Source organism: Podarcis cretensis (genome assembly GCF_951804945.1).
Source record: "Podarcis cretensis genome assembly, chromosome: 3".
In the NCBI taxonomy this organism is placed as follows: Eukaryota; Metazoa; Chordata; class Lepidosauria; order Squamata; family Lacertidae; genus Podarcis; species Podarcis cretensis.
This window is the reverse complement of record NC_137172.1, coordinates 102,430,943-102,449,159: the sequence shown is the minus strand read 5'-3', so window position 1 is coordinate 102,449,159 and position 18,217 is coordinate 102,430,943. Positions and strand designations below refer to the sequence as shown.

General features: G+C 43.1%; 1 protein-coding gene across 3 annotated transcripts in view; it reads left to right on the top strand.

Moving 5' to 3' along the window:
* Positions 1 to 18,217, top strand: part of CSMD1 (CUB and Sushi multiple domains 1) — a 991,444-nt gene that overhangs the window by 627,870 nt on the left and 345,357 nt on the right. For 2 of the 3 annotated variants that reach the window (XM_079969603.1, XM_079969602.1), the window contains exon 7: positions 16,283 to 16,360. In XM_079969603.1, the coding sequence (XP_079825729.1) occupies positions 16,283 to 16,360 (78 nt within the window). Of the gene's footprint in view, positions 1 to 14,058; positions 14,162 to 16,282; positions 16,361 to 18,217 lie in introns of those variants that run through there. The other variant, XM_079969604.1, reaches the window with a different exon arrangement.

The window sequence follows — 18,217 nt, the reverse complement described above, 5'->3', positions numbered from 1 at the left end:
TATTCCAGAGGGGCTATTTTAAAATGGAAGAACGACACAGAATGATAACTTCATTTCCATTCATCTAAGGTGGTGCTTATATGAATCTGAATTGCAACATGGCACAAAATCCTAAAGAACAGTACAAATACTGTCTTCCTCATAAGATAACCTGCATTTACACGAGTGGTCTGTTGATGATCCAAAACAACCATAGTCAATTGGACTTAATTCAAGTGATTTGGGTAACCCACTTGTAGGAATGGTAAAAAAAAGAAGATCCAGTTCACATTTAAAGGCAAACTAACCTAATGTACACTTTGCAAAATAATCCAAGAAGAGAAAAAAGGCAACCATCGAAAGTTGCACTTCCCCAATTTTTTCAATGCAACTTTCTATCCAAGTCTTGTGTACAAAAATTATGCGTGGGATTTAAAGTAACACTAAGGAGTTTCCCTTGGTCAGTGCTAACATTTGTGCTGCTGAAAGGAACAACCTCTTCTCTCTTCTCGAGAGCCAGTGTGGTGTAGTAGTTAAGAGCGATAGACTCGTAATCTGGGGAACCAGGTTTGCGTCTCCGCTCCTCCAGAAGCAGCCGCTGGGTGACCTTGGGCCAGTCACACTTCTTTGAAGTCTCTCAGCCCCACTCACCTCACAGAGTGTTTGTTGTGGGGGAGGAAGGGAGAGGAGAATGTTAGCCGCTTTGAGACTCCTTCGGGTAGTGATAAAGCGGGATATCAAATCCAAACTCTTCTTCTCTTCTCTTCCCCTCCCCTCCCCTCCCCTCATGCACTGTTCTGGGTGTTTTCCCAACTGCACAGAGCCAATGGGGGGCATGAGATGAAAGAAAGTCTCATTGTGCTATCAGGACTCATTGCTTCGGCTCCCAGTCGTTTTAATTATTTAGTTGAATTCAGCCCACCCACTTGGGAGAGCTGTATTCATACATAATTTCAATACTAGCCCAAGTAGCGTAAGGCTCTGCTGCTCTGAACCTGACAAGGACCAACTAGAGACCTGGGCTTGGCGGTGAAGTGCAGGATACAAATAGTTTTATGAGAGAGCTCCCTTAATGATTTCCTGCATTGATGGCAATCAGTTATATACTTTTTTGTTATATTAGTATACTAGATCTTCATGATTCAACACTCAGAAATCTGACTCGTTTCCCAACTCTCAGAAAAAGCACACTATTCAGACTGCTGGATGTTTCTTTGTGGGCATCTTTATTAGATTTCTGTTTTATGAGAAAAGTAGAGCTTTAGCGTTGTCACTTTTTCTATATGTCCACAAGGATATTTATCAAAAAGCAATTTTTCTAAAATGGAATGCTTATTGATTTTGTTCCTACCTGATAAATCTTTGCCTAAAATCAACTTTTGTGATTAAAGTGGAAAGAAAACAAGGGAAAGTCACTTGTTTATACACCTGGAGTTAGTAATTAGTTATACTTACAAATTTGCACGTACAGTTTCATTCAACATCAGCTGCAGTCCTAAGCATACTTACTTGCCGGAAAGCAACACTACAAGCAATGGGGATTTGCCTGCCATTAAATAAAACTAAAGTTGTTAAACTGAAGAAGAGTAACATTTTGATTCACAAAAGTCATTCATTTTCCATTCCTTTTAATGGGGGTGATTGTCACTAAGAAACCAAAATCTGTGTGGAAAACATTTGTGTGAAGTTGCTGTTTCTGGCCACACCTCTGATATTTTCACCTAAAAAAGAAGGATATTGCTTGCATGGTTAAAACTGGCCCTTACCCCATGGGTACCACCTCACATAAACACCTGCCCATGTTTTTAATAAGAAACAGTTGACCCTTTGTCAGAAATGGAGGTAGGGTGATTGTTGTTGTTGTTGTTATAAATGGAACATCAGGCGTAACAACTGATGTTTATGTTAGGCTTGTATAGGAGATACTATCCCACTTTTCCAAGTCATCCCTCCTCTTACAGGATGTGACATATTTTACATCTTGTTGCTCAGCGGTTATGTTGATATTGTTTTCTCTTTATATTATTACCTCGTCTTGACTGAATCCATCAGCTATGAATTTTCAGTGATGTTTCAAAATGGAAAGACCCACCTGTCAGATTGACTTGCAAATATGCTTAGCCACACACAAAAAACACACAAAAAGCCCTGACTAAATAATAAAATAAACAACAGTAAATACTAAAATGCATCATCAAATAAAGCAGCTAAAAACAACATAGCAATCTACCCACAATACTGAATCTTCCTGTGTGAATTAATTAGTCTTGATGTAGTACCAACATGATAACTCTGTTGATATGGAGGCATTAGGTTGGCAGTAGAATTGGATGTCACCACAGAGATGGCTCTTAAATCTGCCCCTGTTTAACAAAGTGAAGTCATTCAATTACCTGAAATAGAACGAGGTATAATTTCTTCAGCGTGGATTTTTGAACACCTCTCCTCTCCTTAGAGAGGGACGCAGGTGGCGCTGTGGGTTAAAGCCTCAGCACCTAGGACTTGCCGATCGAAAGGTCGGCGGTTCGAATCCCTGCGGCGGGGTGCGCTCCCGCTGCTCGGTCCCAGCGCCTGCCAACCTAGCAGTTCGAAAGCACCTCCGGGTGCAAGTAGATAAATAGGGACCGCTTACTAGCGGGAAGGTAAACGGCGTTTCCGTGTGCGGCTCTGGCTTGCCAGAGCAGCGATGTCACGCTGGCCACGTGACCCGGAAGTGTCTCCGGACAGCGCTGGCCCCCGGCCTCTTTAGTGAGATGGGCGCACAACCCCAGAGTCTGTCAAGACTGGCCCGTACGGGCAGGGGTACCTTTACCTTTTACCTCTCCTTAGAGAAGGGCTCTTAAAAGCCATCCCTACTTGTAATCATTATACTAGCTTGTCTTTACTGTGACCATTTTCAGATGTTTTCCACAGAAGCAGTACATATTAGCATGAAGACTCAAATATCAGGAGACATGAGAAAATGGCTCAGATTTAACAAATGACCTGATTCATGTTTTGTAAATATTCAAGTACTTGTTGATAGTTTTCATTGTCATAACAACTCTAAAAAAAGTAGAAGTTGACTGTCTCTTATAAACCTTGTGTATATCAAAATTTACCAAATTGCTGATATTCATGGTGACATATCCACCAACTGCACAAAAAGAAGTTCAGATACTTATAAATCCAGCAAGATTGAGTCAGCTTGTGTTCAGAACTGCAACTCTTGTAATGTGTTTTTAAAACAGAACAAAACAATAAATGACCTGAACTTGAAGTGTTTCCTACCATGCAATCTCCTTTTTGTCTGGCTGGTAATTCATTGTACAATCTATTTGTTGAGCTAAATATAATCACTTTTATGGGAAAAGAAGCATATCATAACAAATTACAAAGCTAATGGTCTTAAGCAAACAATCTGATCAAAAAAGGGCTGTGCAGGATTAATTCTGTTTCACATGTTTGAAGGATTGATTAAAAGAGATTAAAGCACCATTGTGGCTGTGCTGTTGTAGGCTATCTTTACAAGTGAAAGATTTAATCTTGAGAATTCAGCTTTTACTCAATATTGCTTCCCACATTGCTGAGGCCCTCAAGCTAATTGAAAGCGAAATGATACCTATTGTTGGTTGCTCCTGAGACACAAGTTTCAGCTTTAGTTTGAAACTGGCTAGTCAAGATAAAACTGCTTCATTTGAGGTCATTTTCAATTTTATACTTTCCCCCACAACACACACACACACACACACACACACACAATCAGCTACCATTGTGATTTTCTGCTTTATTGGGAAACAGTGATTGTACTTGCACCTTCATAGACGGGAAAGGCGTGAAGAGGAGAGAAGAGAACATGAGTAGAGAGATTGAGAACAGAAAAATTCAAGAATGAGGTTTCTGCACTATGGTTGAAAGAAAGATGTACAACAATATTATCTCAACAGGATCCAAATGTAGTCCATCCTAGAGAGGGGAAGGACTAAATGCCATTGGTTTCAGCGAGTCTCTTTGAAGTGGACTAAGCACTGTATTCAACACACAGGCTAGGTAAATCCTTGTGTACGCAGGCCAACTTCCACTTATGCAACACCCACCTGTCCCCCCTATTTTTTATGGATTTTCTTTCACCCTCTGGAGCAGTGGGGAAAGTGTGGCGTGCATGGTGGGAAGAGAGGGGAGAAAGTCCCATTTCAGAAGTTGAAGTCATTCTGCTTGTGCAAGGATTCAGTTGAAGTACGCCATCTGTCTGGATCTGACCCAGAGGCATCAACAGAGAGATTTAGTTGTATCTATTCTAGTGATCTCAGAGCTCTACCACATAGCCAAGCAGTATAGCACTGCCTGGTACCTTCATGACAGGCAAAAACATTCCATTTCCTCCAAGCCTTGGCCTAATTCAACAATCTATGGCCTTTTAAACTATGTATTTCTCTGTTTTTATATTGTAAACTGCCCTGCGATCCTTGGATGAAGGGTGGTATAGAAATGTAAAAACAAACAAATAAAATGGTGTACTAGGCCTAGAATTTTCCATCAGCAACTCAACCTCTAGTACACCATTATCTTTGCTTCCACTGATATATCACTGAAATACCACTGAGGGTCTGTTTCAACAGCTTCATACTTCCAAATCATAATTTTAACTTATTCCGAATGCAGCATCCTGCATGTCTCTACCTGACTTCTGAACAGTTATTTGTGCAGAATTGGTTTGGCTCATATGTTTGTGCTTCAGGGGACTTTTGTTTGTGTGTATTGAAAAATCAGGCTGTATTAAAACAAGACCACCAGGGAATGAAAACTCTACAGTGAAGCACTTTACAATATAGATAGGCTTCACATGCTTCCTAAAAGCAGGTGGGAAAGGAGGAGCAGCAGTAGATTTCATCAGGGAAGTTGTTCCATTGCTGCTTTTCAAGAAAGTCACAGTGCAGGTCTTGATATCTGCCACTGATGTTTTCACTTTGCACAGCAAGGGCAATTGAAGCACATGCTGGCTTGCTCAACATAACCTATGTGAAAAGTTCATATAGGTCAGATAACTTGTTTGAAGCTGAACCTGGAAAACAAATGCCTCTGACTTTCCTCCAAATGTTCTAGTGCTTCCGAGGTTCCTTCTTGGTAAAAAAAATAATGCTGGTGTCCCCTGCAATACTTTAAGGTTCAAGAATTTATTTTGAGCTTGTCTTGTGTTGCTATGGTTGTAGTACCACTTTCTTCCAACCATTCCCACAAGTTTAAAAGCCAAGGAGTTGCATAAGTTAAGAAAGGCTAAGTTTATAATGCATGCCAGTGATTCCTGCCGCACGCTGTTTAAAGTTTAATTTTGATGCATTGTGGCCACATAACAGAGAATGGGTCAGAGAGACGTAACATGTTTTGATCATTATGCTCCAGAAGTTATCTGCCTCCTCTGTTTGACTACTTTGAATAATTCAGGCTTCGGCAAATAGATAATCCTGAAGTCAAACACTGAATATAATTGAAGCTGTAGGAATAAATCTTCAGTGGAGAAAAATTGCACAGGGGAAAAAAAAGAAACAAACTCTATGGTAAAATGCATTTTTGTGCAAAAACCTGGAAACCCAAATATCTGCTTCGTAGTAGTTTTGTAGTCAATCAAGTGGTGCCATTCTGTTCAGAGGACAATGCTAGCAAAAGAAGATGGGAGTGTTTTGGGGTTTGTTGTTGTTTTTGTTAATTTGCCATTCACCTTATGTAAATGTGCTCTAGAGTGGAAGGTGGCTTGAGGTCTCGAATGGGAAAGTGAAAAAGGAAAATCATCTCCCTTCCTTTTCTGTTAATAGATTTCCCCACCAGACCAAAGACTCTTCTGTGAATGGAAAGACTCTTTCTCACTTGCAGAAGGGGGCACCATTAGATGAAACCCTCTTTCTCCCCCTTAATTGCAATTCTTATGTAAACACCCAGCCCAGTCCAGAGTTAAGAATGTGTTCTAATGTACTCATGAAGTTCCTACATGTGTACTTAGTCCTCGTTCATTTCAGCTAAGAAGCCAACCCATTCACATAAAACAGGCATGCCAAACTTGGCCCTCCAGCTGTTTTGGGACTACAACTCCCACCATCCCCAGCTAACAAGACCAGTGGTCAGGGATGATGGGAACTGTAGTCCCAAAACATCTGGAGGGCCAGGTTTGGGCACGCCTGACATAAAAGGACTGGGTGTAAGCTTAATCAGATCATCTTCCTTCATCATTTGACTGGGGAAAGATTGTACTTCCTGTTACCCAAAATACACAGACAGAAGCTCTTACTTGGAAGTAAGAAAAAGATCATTATTCAGGAAAAGAGTCATGCAGGCATGTAGCAGTCTCCTGGCTCATGAGGCACAGTTCAGAAGTTCAGGAGCGGGCAGAACTGGAAGGAAGTGATGAAGAAGAGTTTGGATTTGATATAATAATAATAATAATAATAATAATAATAATAATAATAATAATAATAATTTATTATTTATACCCCGCCCATCTGGCTGGGCCTCCCCAGCCACTCTGGGCGGCTTCCATAAAAACCAAAAATCCAGTAAAATATCACACGTTAAAAACTTCCCTGAACAGGGCTGCCTTAAGATGTCTTCTGAATGTCAGGTAGTTGTTTATCGCTTTGACATCTGCTGGAAGGGCGTTCCACAGGGCGGGGGCCACTACCGAGAAGGCCCTCTGCCTGGTTCCCTGTAGCTTTGCTTCTCGCAATGAGGGAACCGCCAGAAGGCCCTCGGCGCTGGACCTCAGCGTCCGGGCAGAATGATGGAGGTGGAGACGCTCCTTCAGGTATACTGGACCGAGGTCGTTTAGGGCTTTAAAGGTCAGCACCAACACTTTGAATTGTGCTCGGAAACATACTGGGAGCCAATGTAGGTCTTTCAAGACCGGTGTTATATGGTCTCGGCGGCCGCTCCCAGTCACCAGTCTAGCTGCCGCATTCTGGATTAGTTGTAGTTTCCGAGTCACCTTCAAAGGTAGCCCCACGTAGAGTGCATTGCAGTAGTCCAAGCGGGAGATAACCAGAGCATGCACCACTCTGGCGAGACAGTCCGCAGGCAGATAGGGTCTCAGCCTACGTACCAGATGGAGCTGGTAAACAGCTGCCCTGGACACAGATTTGACCTGTGCTTCCATGGACAGCTGTGAGTCCAAAATGACTCCCAGGCTGCGCACCTGGTCCTTCAGGGGCACAGTTACCCCATTCAGGACCAGGGAATCCTCCACATCTGCCCGCCTCCTGTCCCCCCAAAACAGTACTTCTGTCTTGTCAGGATTCAACCTCAATCTGTTAGCCGCCATCCATCCTCCAACCACCTCCAGACACTCACACAGGACCTTCACCGCCCTCACTGGTTCTGATTTAAAAGAGAGGTAGAGCTGGGTATCATCTGCATACTGATGGACACCCAGCCCAAACCTCCTGATGATCTCTCCCAGCGGCTGCATGTAAATGTTGAAAAGCATGGGGGAGAGGACAGAACCCTGAGGCACCCCACAAGTGAGAGTGAACACTCATCCCCCACCACCACTTTCTGAATACGGCCCAGGAGGAAGGAGCGGAACCACTGTATGACAGTGCCCCCAGCTCCCAGCCCCTCAAGACGGTCCAGAAGGATGTTATGGTCGATGGTATCAAACGCCGCTGAGAGATCCAGCAGAACTAGGAAACAGCTCTCACCTTTGTCCCTAGCCCGCCGGAGATCATCAACCAGTGCGACCAAGGTAGTTTCAGTCCCATGATGAGGCCTGAATCCCGACTGGAAGGGATCCAAATGGTCCGCTTCTTCCAGGCGTGCCTGGAGTTGTTCGGCAACTGCTCACTCAATCACCTTGCCCAAGAATGGAAGATTTGAGACTGGACGATAGTTGGCCATCGTGGCCGCATCTAAAGATGGTTTTTTAAGAAGCGGTTTAATAACCGCCTCTTTCAGCAGGTCTGGGAAGGCTCCCTCACGGAAAGAAGCATTCACCACCCCACGAAGCCCATCGCCCAGTCCTTCCCGGCTAGCTTTTATAAGCCAGGATGGGCAAGGATCCAGGAGACAGGTGGTTGGTTTCACTCGTCCAAGCAGCCTGTCCACATCCTCGGAGGTAACAGATTGGAATTGATCCCACTCAACTTGACCAGACAGAGCTCTAGCACTCTCCCGCCCCGGTCCTGCTCCCACGGTGGAGTCTACTTCTTCCCGAATCTGAGCGATTTTATCTGCAAAAAACTTTGCAAAATCATTGCAGGAGAACATGTGGCCCGTACTGGGCTCCGATGTTGCAGGTGGTTCCGCTAAATTGTGAACCACCTGAAAAAGTCTCCTGCTGCTGTTTTCTGCAGATGCAATAGAGGCGGTGAAGAAATTCTTCGCCGTCGCTATCGCCACTTGGTAGGCTCGACGTTGAGCTCTAACCTGTGTCTGGTCAGATTCGGAATGAGTTATCCGCCACCGGCGCTCTAGCCGTCTCAACGATTGTTTCATTGCCCTCAGATCCGTGGAAAACCACAGGGCTGTCCGGGCTCCATGCAATCGGAGAGGGCACTTCGGAGCCAAACAGTCAATAGCCCTGGTTAACTCCGCATTCCAGCGGGCCACCAGGGAATCGGCTGAAAGGCCATCAACATGGGATAAAGCATCCCCTACCACTCTCTGGAAACCATTTGGATCCATTAAGTGGCGGGGGCGGACCATCCGAATTGGTCCCACCTCCCTGCAGAGGGGATGGGTCGCAGAGAAGTCCAGTTGCACCAGGAAGTGATCTGACCATGGCACTTCTTTCGTTTCGCTTTTAGTTAGTGTCAGATCACCAACATCCATAGAGGTAAACACCAGGTCCAAGGCATGTCCGCGGCTATGGGTTGGGCCAGACTTATTCAGGGACAGCCCCATGGAGGCCATGCTTTCCACGAAGTCCCGAGCGGCCCCTTGTAAGGTCGTGTCGGCATGGATGTTAAAATCCCCTAGGACAACCAAGCTGGGTGTCTCCAGGAGAACATCCGCCACGACCTGAAGCAGCTCGGGCAGGGAATCCTTGGTGCAGCGGGGAGGTCGGTACACCAAAAGGAATCCTGTACTGCCCCTATTGCCCAACTTCCAGAACATGCACTCGGAAAACTGGGTCTTCCCAGTAGGACGCCTGGTGCAAACTAATGACTTCCTAAAAATCACTGCAACCCCCCCCTCCCCGCCCACATGACCTGGCTTGCTGTGCGTAAGAGAAACCTGGTGGACAAGCAGCGGCAAGGACAGGCCCATCTGCTTCATCCAACCAAGTCTCTGTTACACATGCCAGGTCAAGTCCTCCATCCATGATCAAGTCATGGATGGCAGTGGTCTTATGAATCATTGACCTGGCATTGCACAGCAGCACCTTCAGGTCATGTGGGTATCCCTTGCTGACTCTAGTATCCATCCGGTCAGGACCAGACCCGGAGGCAGGAATAGTCCTCAGATAACGACTAAACCTGCCCCCTCTGTAATGACATGGTCTAGTCTTAGCGTAACTCCTCCTCCTACCCGTGATCACTGAGATCGGTTGTCCCAGTGCATCCCCCCCTGTGGAACATGCCCCAGCCATTTTGTGGGCTGGGGCCCACTCCCCGGCAGCCCTGACCCCTCCCCCTAAGAACAAAATAATACCTTAAGCAAACAAACAAAACCAATAAAACAATACAACAACAAAAATGTAAAAATTACAAAAACAACAAAATAAAAAAAATAATAATTCCCCAAACCCAACCAAACATCCATCCCTCCCCCACCCCCCACATACAAAAAATCCAAAAGAAATTTTTAAAAAACATTTTAAAACCACTCTGTGCCCCTCTTGCAGTAACAACTGTCCTAGTGAGGCCTGTCAGGCCCCGCCCTGGGCCAGGTGGTAAGTGGCAGGAAGGAGCAGGACCCTCAGGCACTCAGGGGGGGGGAGTCCTGGGCAGCAGGCAGCAAGCACCAAGCAGTCCTTGTGAGGCTTCAGGCCAGATGGTAAGTGGCAAGAGCAGGGCCCTCAAGCACTCACTCAGGCGAGTCCTCCTGGGCAGCAAGCAGCACGCAGTCCTTGTGAGGCTTCAGGCCCCGCCCCAGGCCAGATGGTAAGTGGCAAGAGCAGGACCCTCAGGCACTCACTCAGGGGAGTCCTCCTGGGCAGCAAGCAGCAAGCAGCATGCAGTCCTTGTGAGGCTTCAGGCCCCGCCCCAGGCCAGATGGTAAGTGGCAAGAGCAGGACCCTCAAGCACTCACTCAGGGGAGTCCTCCTGGGCAGCAGGCAGCAAGCACCACACAGTCCTTATGAGGCTTCAGGCCCCGCCCCAGGCCAGATGGTAAGTGGCAAGAGCAGGACCCTCAGGCACTCACTCAGGGGAGTCCTCCTGGGCAGCCGCTTTATCACTACCCAAAGGAGTCTCAAAGCGGCTAACATTCTCCTTTCCCTTCCTCCCCCACAACAAACACTCTGTGAGGTGAGTGGGGCTGAGAGACTTCAGAGAAGTGTGACTGGCCCAAGGTCACCCAGCAGCTGCATGTGGAGGAGCAGGGAAGCGAACCCAGTTCCCCAGATTACGAGTCTACCACTCTTAACCACTACACCACGCTGATGAAGATGTTCCAACAAGTTCCCACTCCTGCCAAGCTTTAAAAGACAAGGCATGGTGCACTCACTTCTGAGACTCTCCTGCCTTATAGATATATTGGAATGGCAAGTGCATTATCCCTTGGCGCAGGTTGGTCTGCTCCAATCCAATTTGGAAAATCAGCAGGTGGCAAGACTGCTCCTGTTCAGTTGCTGCCACCTCCAGTACAGTCTCCCCCTCACATGATAAAAACCCCTCCAGTCTCCACTGACACTTCCTGTTTTTTAGGAATGTAAGAGGGGAGTGCTGACATCCCTATTCCCCATTCCAAAGTGACTGAAGTCAGGAGAGATCCATCCTCTCTGTTTCTTCAATCTCCATCAGAGCTTGCTAACCCAGGCCTGATCCCAACAGTGATGTGGGCCTCATGGCAAACTTTCATAAAATGCACACTAAATATTTGTTGGATTTACCCTTGAAGTTCTGTAGTGAAATAAATCAGTTAAACATGCACATGCACATCCAAATACTTAAGATTTTGAAGATGGTTTTTTTTAAAAGTACAGTAGGTTTGAAGCTCTGTCAAATCATTGCAATAAATTAGTAATAAAATGAAATAATTAGTGAAATATATAGCTGCTAGTTACAAAAAAATTATGTAATCAGATTACTCAGCCACTGAAAAAGCAGTACAATTAATTAATTAATAGCACAATTAACATCTGCTCTATTTATGTCTTAGTTAATTTGTTCATACTTCTCTTCCATAGTTTTTTTTTTTCTATTTCAGATGCCTATTTTTAACATAAAGTTGTAGACTTACTTGCTGAATATAATTATCTTAATTTATTGTGCATATTTTTGATCCGAGGCTTATAATAATACTTTCAAGTTCAATCAGTTTTTCTTGGTATCTTAGATCAGGCTTGCTCAAACTCGGTCCTCCACATGTTTTGAGACTACAGTTCCCATCATCCCTGACCACTGGTCCTGCTAGCTAGGGATCATGTTGTAGTCCCAAAACAGCTGGAGGGCCAAGTTTAAGGAAGCCTGCCTTAGATGCTTTGAATATATTTTTCAGTGCAAAGTTCTCCAAAAAACGGATCATGGATTCTTTATCTAATGCAGATAAGACATTTTATACCAGGTTAAATAATATAATCAATGGGTGCAATCCAACTCCATTAACATAAAAAGTATCTGGACTGCAGGTGTTTATTGTCAGATAAAAGTAATCAGAGATCAATCTAAATACATTAAAATGGGGTGGAGAAAACTCTTACCTGCTTTTCTCTTTGTTCTCACACTGTAATGTGATCTTTAACATGATTTGGGCACTGCTGTAGAAGTGCCCACTCCCTTCCTCCCCTTTCCAATGGTTGGCATATAATCACATTTAATACATTTTAGGTGCACAATTATTTTTTGGGCTGGTTCCAGAAAGCCAATCATGCAAAACTGTAATAGTTTTAAATGAACCAGGAGAATGAAGGCTTTCAACTAATACAACTGGAAATAAGTGCAGTAAAAAAAGGAACATGCGGAATATGCATTTCTGCAGGTGTTTTAAGTTATTATATACTTTTATTTTATCTCTATTATATTTGTTGAGCTTGCTGTGCACCACTTAGAGACTACTGTAATTAAGCAGTATATAAACTGTCAAAATAAAGTATATGGAATAATATTTCCACTTACAGTGCTTTTCCAAGCAAATGTTGCCCTAACCCAGGGATCTCCAACCTTTTTAAATCTTGATCTCCAAAAGCAACCCTTTCACAACTAAACAACCCCCCAAAGGCCAAATTGTGTGTGTGTGTGTAATAAATGTGGGTAGGGAATGCTTTTTTGTGGGCACCAGGAGGTGTCTGAAGGTGCTGTGGTATTTATGGGCATCATACTGAGAACCTCAGCCCTAATCTGTAACCTCAAAATGGGGCTCTAGTTCATCTCAAGAGGGCAGATATCTAGCACTAATGGAGCTACTGCAGCTGCTTTAATGAATTGCCCTGCTTGAGACTAGGTTAACAAGGAGCACTATGGGGGAAAGGATAGGTTATCACATGCTTATCTTGTCACAAAGTTTCAATGGAAGAAGAGCTGGTTAAAATATGAGTGGCAGATTTAGCCCTGTGACCTCCAGCTGCCAAGCTCAGCTGTTCAACCCTGGGACTAGTGGCCGGTTTTTGCACCACAATAGGAAAACACACAAGCAGGGAGTGAACCAGGTGACTTTTATTTAGACCTTAAATTTAAATCAGCAGATGGGGATGACTATGGGGCGGGAACTAACTTAACTGGATAACAAGAGCCATTGGCCGACCCACGCTTGCAGGTGAGAAAGAAGGCCTTATCTCATCACCCCCTGGGACTGCAGAACCCCAGGTAGATGCGAGATTCCAGCCTCAAAGGAGGCCCTTACCCCACCCCCTGAACAAGAGTCTGGGAACTGAGCCTTGGGGCTGACCCATCACTTGAAAAGTGCCTAAAGGGCGTCACCAGGCTAAACCATTTTTTGTCTTTTCCCACACCTAAAGCACCCAGATGCAGAAGATTAACCTATTTAAACAACACAGTAGATCATGTAGCACTCTGTCTTGCTATTCAGAATGAAGTGGGGGTGGGGGTTGGAAAACCAATCTGTAATCCAAAATGCGGATTGGGGAAAAAATCCAACATGGTCCCCTAGTGGCAAATTTGAAGCACACTGAGAGAGAGGAAGGGAGGCTGGGTGCTGCTGCAAATGGAGGGAAGGCAGGTTGTCCCTTTAGCAGGCACCATTCACTGCCCACCCTCCTCAGACCACCTTAGGAATGCATCAATTGGTGCCAAGGACTTTTTCCACTCTGCCTCTTGCCCAACAGCTCAATAAAGGCCCTCGCTGCCTCCCAGGCACCATTTAAGCCTTATGGCTGAACATTCTTGTGATGTCTCAAGCACAATGTATCCATGCCTTGCTTCTCCACCCTGTTGCAGCTCCCTTACTCCACCCAACCCTCAATTGTGACTATGAAAGAAGGGGCTGCTTCTGAAAGAACTGCTGCCTTACACTTTCTAGGCATTCCTCCCTTGGGAAATGGGGTTTGTCCCACATATCAGAAAGAAATAGGAACATGTTGCTGAGGTCCATTTGTAAAGGCCTCTGGGGAAAGCTCTTGATTACCAATGTGTGCTTTTCTTTGTTCCCTTAGGCCTTGTATAGCTAAATAATATAATCAATGGGTGCGATCCAACTCCATTAGCATAAATAGTATCTGGACTGCAGGTGTTTATTGTCAGATAAAAGTAATCAGAGATCAATCTAAATACATTGAAATAGGAATCATGGATCCGCAAAGGAATCATGATCCGTCACCTCTCCAACTAGGAAATGATCACCTCAAAGGCCACTGTGACATCACATGGACCTCCTCTGGGGTGATCATCCATTTCCAAGTGGGAGAAGCCTCACTGCAGGACTTTGTTGGGACAAACCCACATTGCTTTGTGGTTCTGAGGCCTGTATGCCACAAAGCGGCAACTCTTTTGGAATCATTGGAGACATAGAACCAGATGGTGGTTTTTGTTCTTCTGCAATACATGAGATCAAATGGAATTGATGCTGTATCATTGATGCTTGCCTTCGGCACAATCCTGAGGTAAATTGTCACACAGCAAGAAGTGCACGAGTCCCCAGTACTACTCGGGAGATAATGATGAACACACATAATTAAAACATTGAGTGTCTCACATTGCAATAGACAAACCAGACGATTGTTGTGGAGGGAAATTTGTTGAAGTCTTGTAATTTCTCACCCTCTCAGTCGCTCACAGACAGAACAACATAAAAAGGCAATAATGCTTTTATGTCTCCTATGAAATTCAATAATGAGAACATTAATACCAGTTGAGACACTTCAAACATGTTGACAGAAACTGCCAGCATGAGTAAAAAACAAAAACAAAACCCCAGACTTGTCTGATTTCCATGGCTTTCTAATGGAACATACTTGAATCATTTCAATAAAGCTTTATTAAAGTGTGGTACTTTGATATGCAGGCAAAAAGTGACCTGCTGCAAATACCTGCCATGTTAACCGATTAAAATTAAGAAACTGATGTCCAATTTAATATTGACAGATATCCTTCTTTCTTCCATATTTTCCATAATGATATTCTGATTTTAACGGGAAAGTTATGGGTTTTATTAGGTAGGTGAAGTAATGTAATTAACTATATTTTGTTTCCCTACAGACCCACGTGTGTGGCTTAATGGACAAAAGGATCCACTTCTCACTTGTGTCTAAAAATATGGAACTGAGCAGAGTTTAAATCCCATTTTATGGAGTTTAATTGAAAGCATGGGAATTAGCTGTTAGGCTGATCTCCCCCTTTGTTGCCCTGTTTGTCAAAGAAACATGCTATATACTGAAAAGTTAGTTTAAAACATATAGTTTACTCACAGTCAAGCATTTGATCTTAGTAGTAACAGCAGTAAAAATAAATGCAGGTAAAATACTTGTGTTTGCAGCAGAAATGCCTTCAGACATGTCCCTGATGCCGGAGCAAGTGGATAGATGTCCGTCTGTAATGTTTGTCAAAGAGAGAGTGGGAACAGGAAATACTTTGCTGTTTTCCTCCCAGGAGAAAAGGCGGGAATTATATCACACAGAGCCTTCTCTACCAATTACATTTCTGTGGTCTGAGTCGGCCTATCAGGCTCTATGGTCTTAACCCTTTCACATGCTAACTTGCAATAATACACAGTGTTAGATTTGACTGCATGTCCCCCACAAGTTAACTAAGTTTTAATGATATTTGTTAGTCAATTACATAAAAACCAGACTGCACATGATTGCATGTAACAGTAGACTGAATGGCACAAGAAAACTCAGTTTGAGAGGTGGTGTTTGTGAGTGGAGAAATAACCCATGGGATGAAGGGTAGGAGTACTTAACCCTTCCCCCACCCAGTGTTTTTCTTCCCTCAGGCTGCTCCCAACTATGGAGTTTCAAACAACAGCAAATACCAACAAATAGGTTTTCCCCATGTCATAGGAACTGCTCAAGGTACTGCCACATGCTCATTGACTTTGATGGTCTAGTCAGTGTGTCTGTAAATCTCTGTCATCACTGAAGCTTGTTGGCAAAAGTCTTGTTGCTTGGAAAGAAAGGTATTTTTAGCACTAAATAGTTGGTGCATGTTTTGTGCTGAGGCCGATTAAGTATGAAGCTGAAGGTTCTCAAGATGACTGTTGAGGACATGCCACATAAATCTGAATGTCAGTAGCCACTCAACCATGAAAAACTTGAGCATGATGGGTCAAATGCAGCCCAATGAATTCAAGAAAGTCAAATATGTTTGAACTCTATTCCATTATGATGAAGTGCTTAATATCTGTATCCATTTTCATATATAAAAATGCATATTCATTTAACAAGTTAGTAGTGGAGCAATTGGGAATCTTTACTTTTGGTTGTGGGAGATAAAGACTTCTCTACAAAATCATTTTAAATAATGACTAAATAATACATTTACTTATAGGCAGGGATATTTTTCAGCTGGAACTCAGTTATGGCACCTCTCAAGTGGATGCCATTGCCATTCTAAGAGAATAAGTGAGGTTTTCATGGTAAGTTCCGGCACTACTTTTTCTAGAAAAAATAGCACTGCTTATAGGAAAATAAACTGGTGTCCCATATCCACATTTCTTCAAATTTGAGTAAATAAATATTGAATGCAATATGTGTTTCTACCATTTTGTCTTTTTTCTTTTACAGTGAAAAAGGCAATTGAACTAAAATCAAGAGGGGTCAAGATGCTACCTAACAAAGACAGCAACCACAAGAATTCCGTCTGTAAGTCCCTAACAAATATTTATTCTCCTAAGACTTTGTGGGTAATTTTTGATTATTTGGTCTGGAAGACACAGAGCTTTAAAACCAAGGTTGACAAAAAAAAAAAGTTAACCCAAAAATGTTGAGATGAATGTGGAAGGTGCAAACATCCAAGGAATTCCAGTGGAAGTCAAAATATCTTCAACAGGGCTAGCAAAATGGCTCAGTGACTGTTTTCACACATTCTTATGAAATTAGGATAGAGAGAAAATGGAAGGAAATGAGGAAAACAATTAGTTTAAGCCAAGGACAATTATCACCAATAAATCCATATCAAACACGTTTCAGTAGCATAACAATGCATTATATTAGGGAAAACTGCTTAGTAAAAATGAAATTCCCTGGAGAAATTTGCATATTGGGAGAAATTCTCACATTAAATGCTGATGAATTTTCATGAGGACGTTAAAAGCGAACCACAAACTGATGCGCAAATGTGAAGAACTGAACTTCAAAGTGGAAAAATGAGAAACTGAGAGAAACTTAAATTCACAGATTCATTCATCTCCAGTGGAGTGTGAGAGAGACACCAGGAGGGGTGTGTGTGTTGGTGGGGGGTACAGAGGCAACTGAATAGTGGGAATGAGGTGGGTCTTTTCCCCGGTCCTTTCCCACTCCCTTCCCTCTGGGGGCTGTGTATTTGCCTTGCAATCGGGTGCAGGTTATCTCAATGTCTACTTATTGTAATGACTCTCAATATCTCCAGAGTGTGAATGGTATGACTCTATTTGGCCCTGTGTCTGAGAACCCAAGAGTACAGCATAATAGTCAAGGAAAATGAAAATAGTATTAATATGATGCGTTGCACAAAGTGAGTATGTTTGATAAACAGAATTGGTATACTTGTATATCTTCCAGGTATGGTACTGTAGACCCCACAGTGTTAGGGTAACTCTTTGCACGGAAATATGTTACAGAAAGCAGAGATAGTCATACTGTTTAGGTTGATTGAAAACTGAGTTCAATGGGAGTTACTTGCAGGCAAATGTTATAGGTTTTCAGACTTGTTGTCCTTGGAGTCTGCTTTTGAACCTACAAATTCTGAAGGTAGCAACTTTTTTGGAGTATGTCTTGTTGGGATGCTGTCTTTAATTACAGAAAGTGAACAAAGGACATGCTATTAACAATATTTATGGTGCAGTCTGCTGTTGATTTGTTTTTCAAAGACCAGATTTTATTTTATTTTTTCTGAAGAGGAATGATGCTATTATATATTCTATTAAACAAATGAATTATTAATACAGACTATCAGCTAATGAAGATAAACCTTGTATTAGTTCTTTGTTTCCTCCTCAAGATTATGTAAGACTTGCCCCGCTGCAAATTTTGTAGCATTTTTATCTCTCTTTATTTTGACATTCTTCCATGATTTAAACACTAAATGTGCTTGGACTGCATTGCAACATTTGGGGTGTGTGAGATTAAGCAAAGCCTTCATGGAAAAGGTGAATTTTGAGAAAAGATATGGCGGGAAAGTGAGATGTGCCACAGACCAGCTGTTTGCTAATAATATTTCAGCTTACTGCATTAGCTAAAATTATCTGGATGGGACTGCAGTTTTATTCTGTGTAACGTTTTCTATGGCACATTTGTAAAGGAAATTTAGATTAGATCTTACATTATTTATTGCTAATGTGTCATATCTTTTTGATTCACAGCCCAATCATATACATGCCTACGCAGGAGCAAGCCCCATTCAGTTCAATGGAGCTTACTCTCTGGTAAATGGGTATAAGATGGCAGCCTCATTCTTTAATAATTTGTTCAATTTTGAATATATAGGATATTGCTTGTCCATATCCTCTTTCTCCCCGGAGG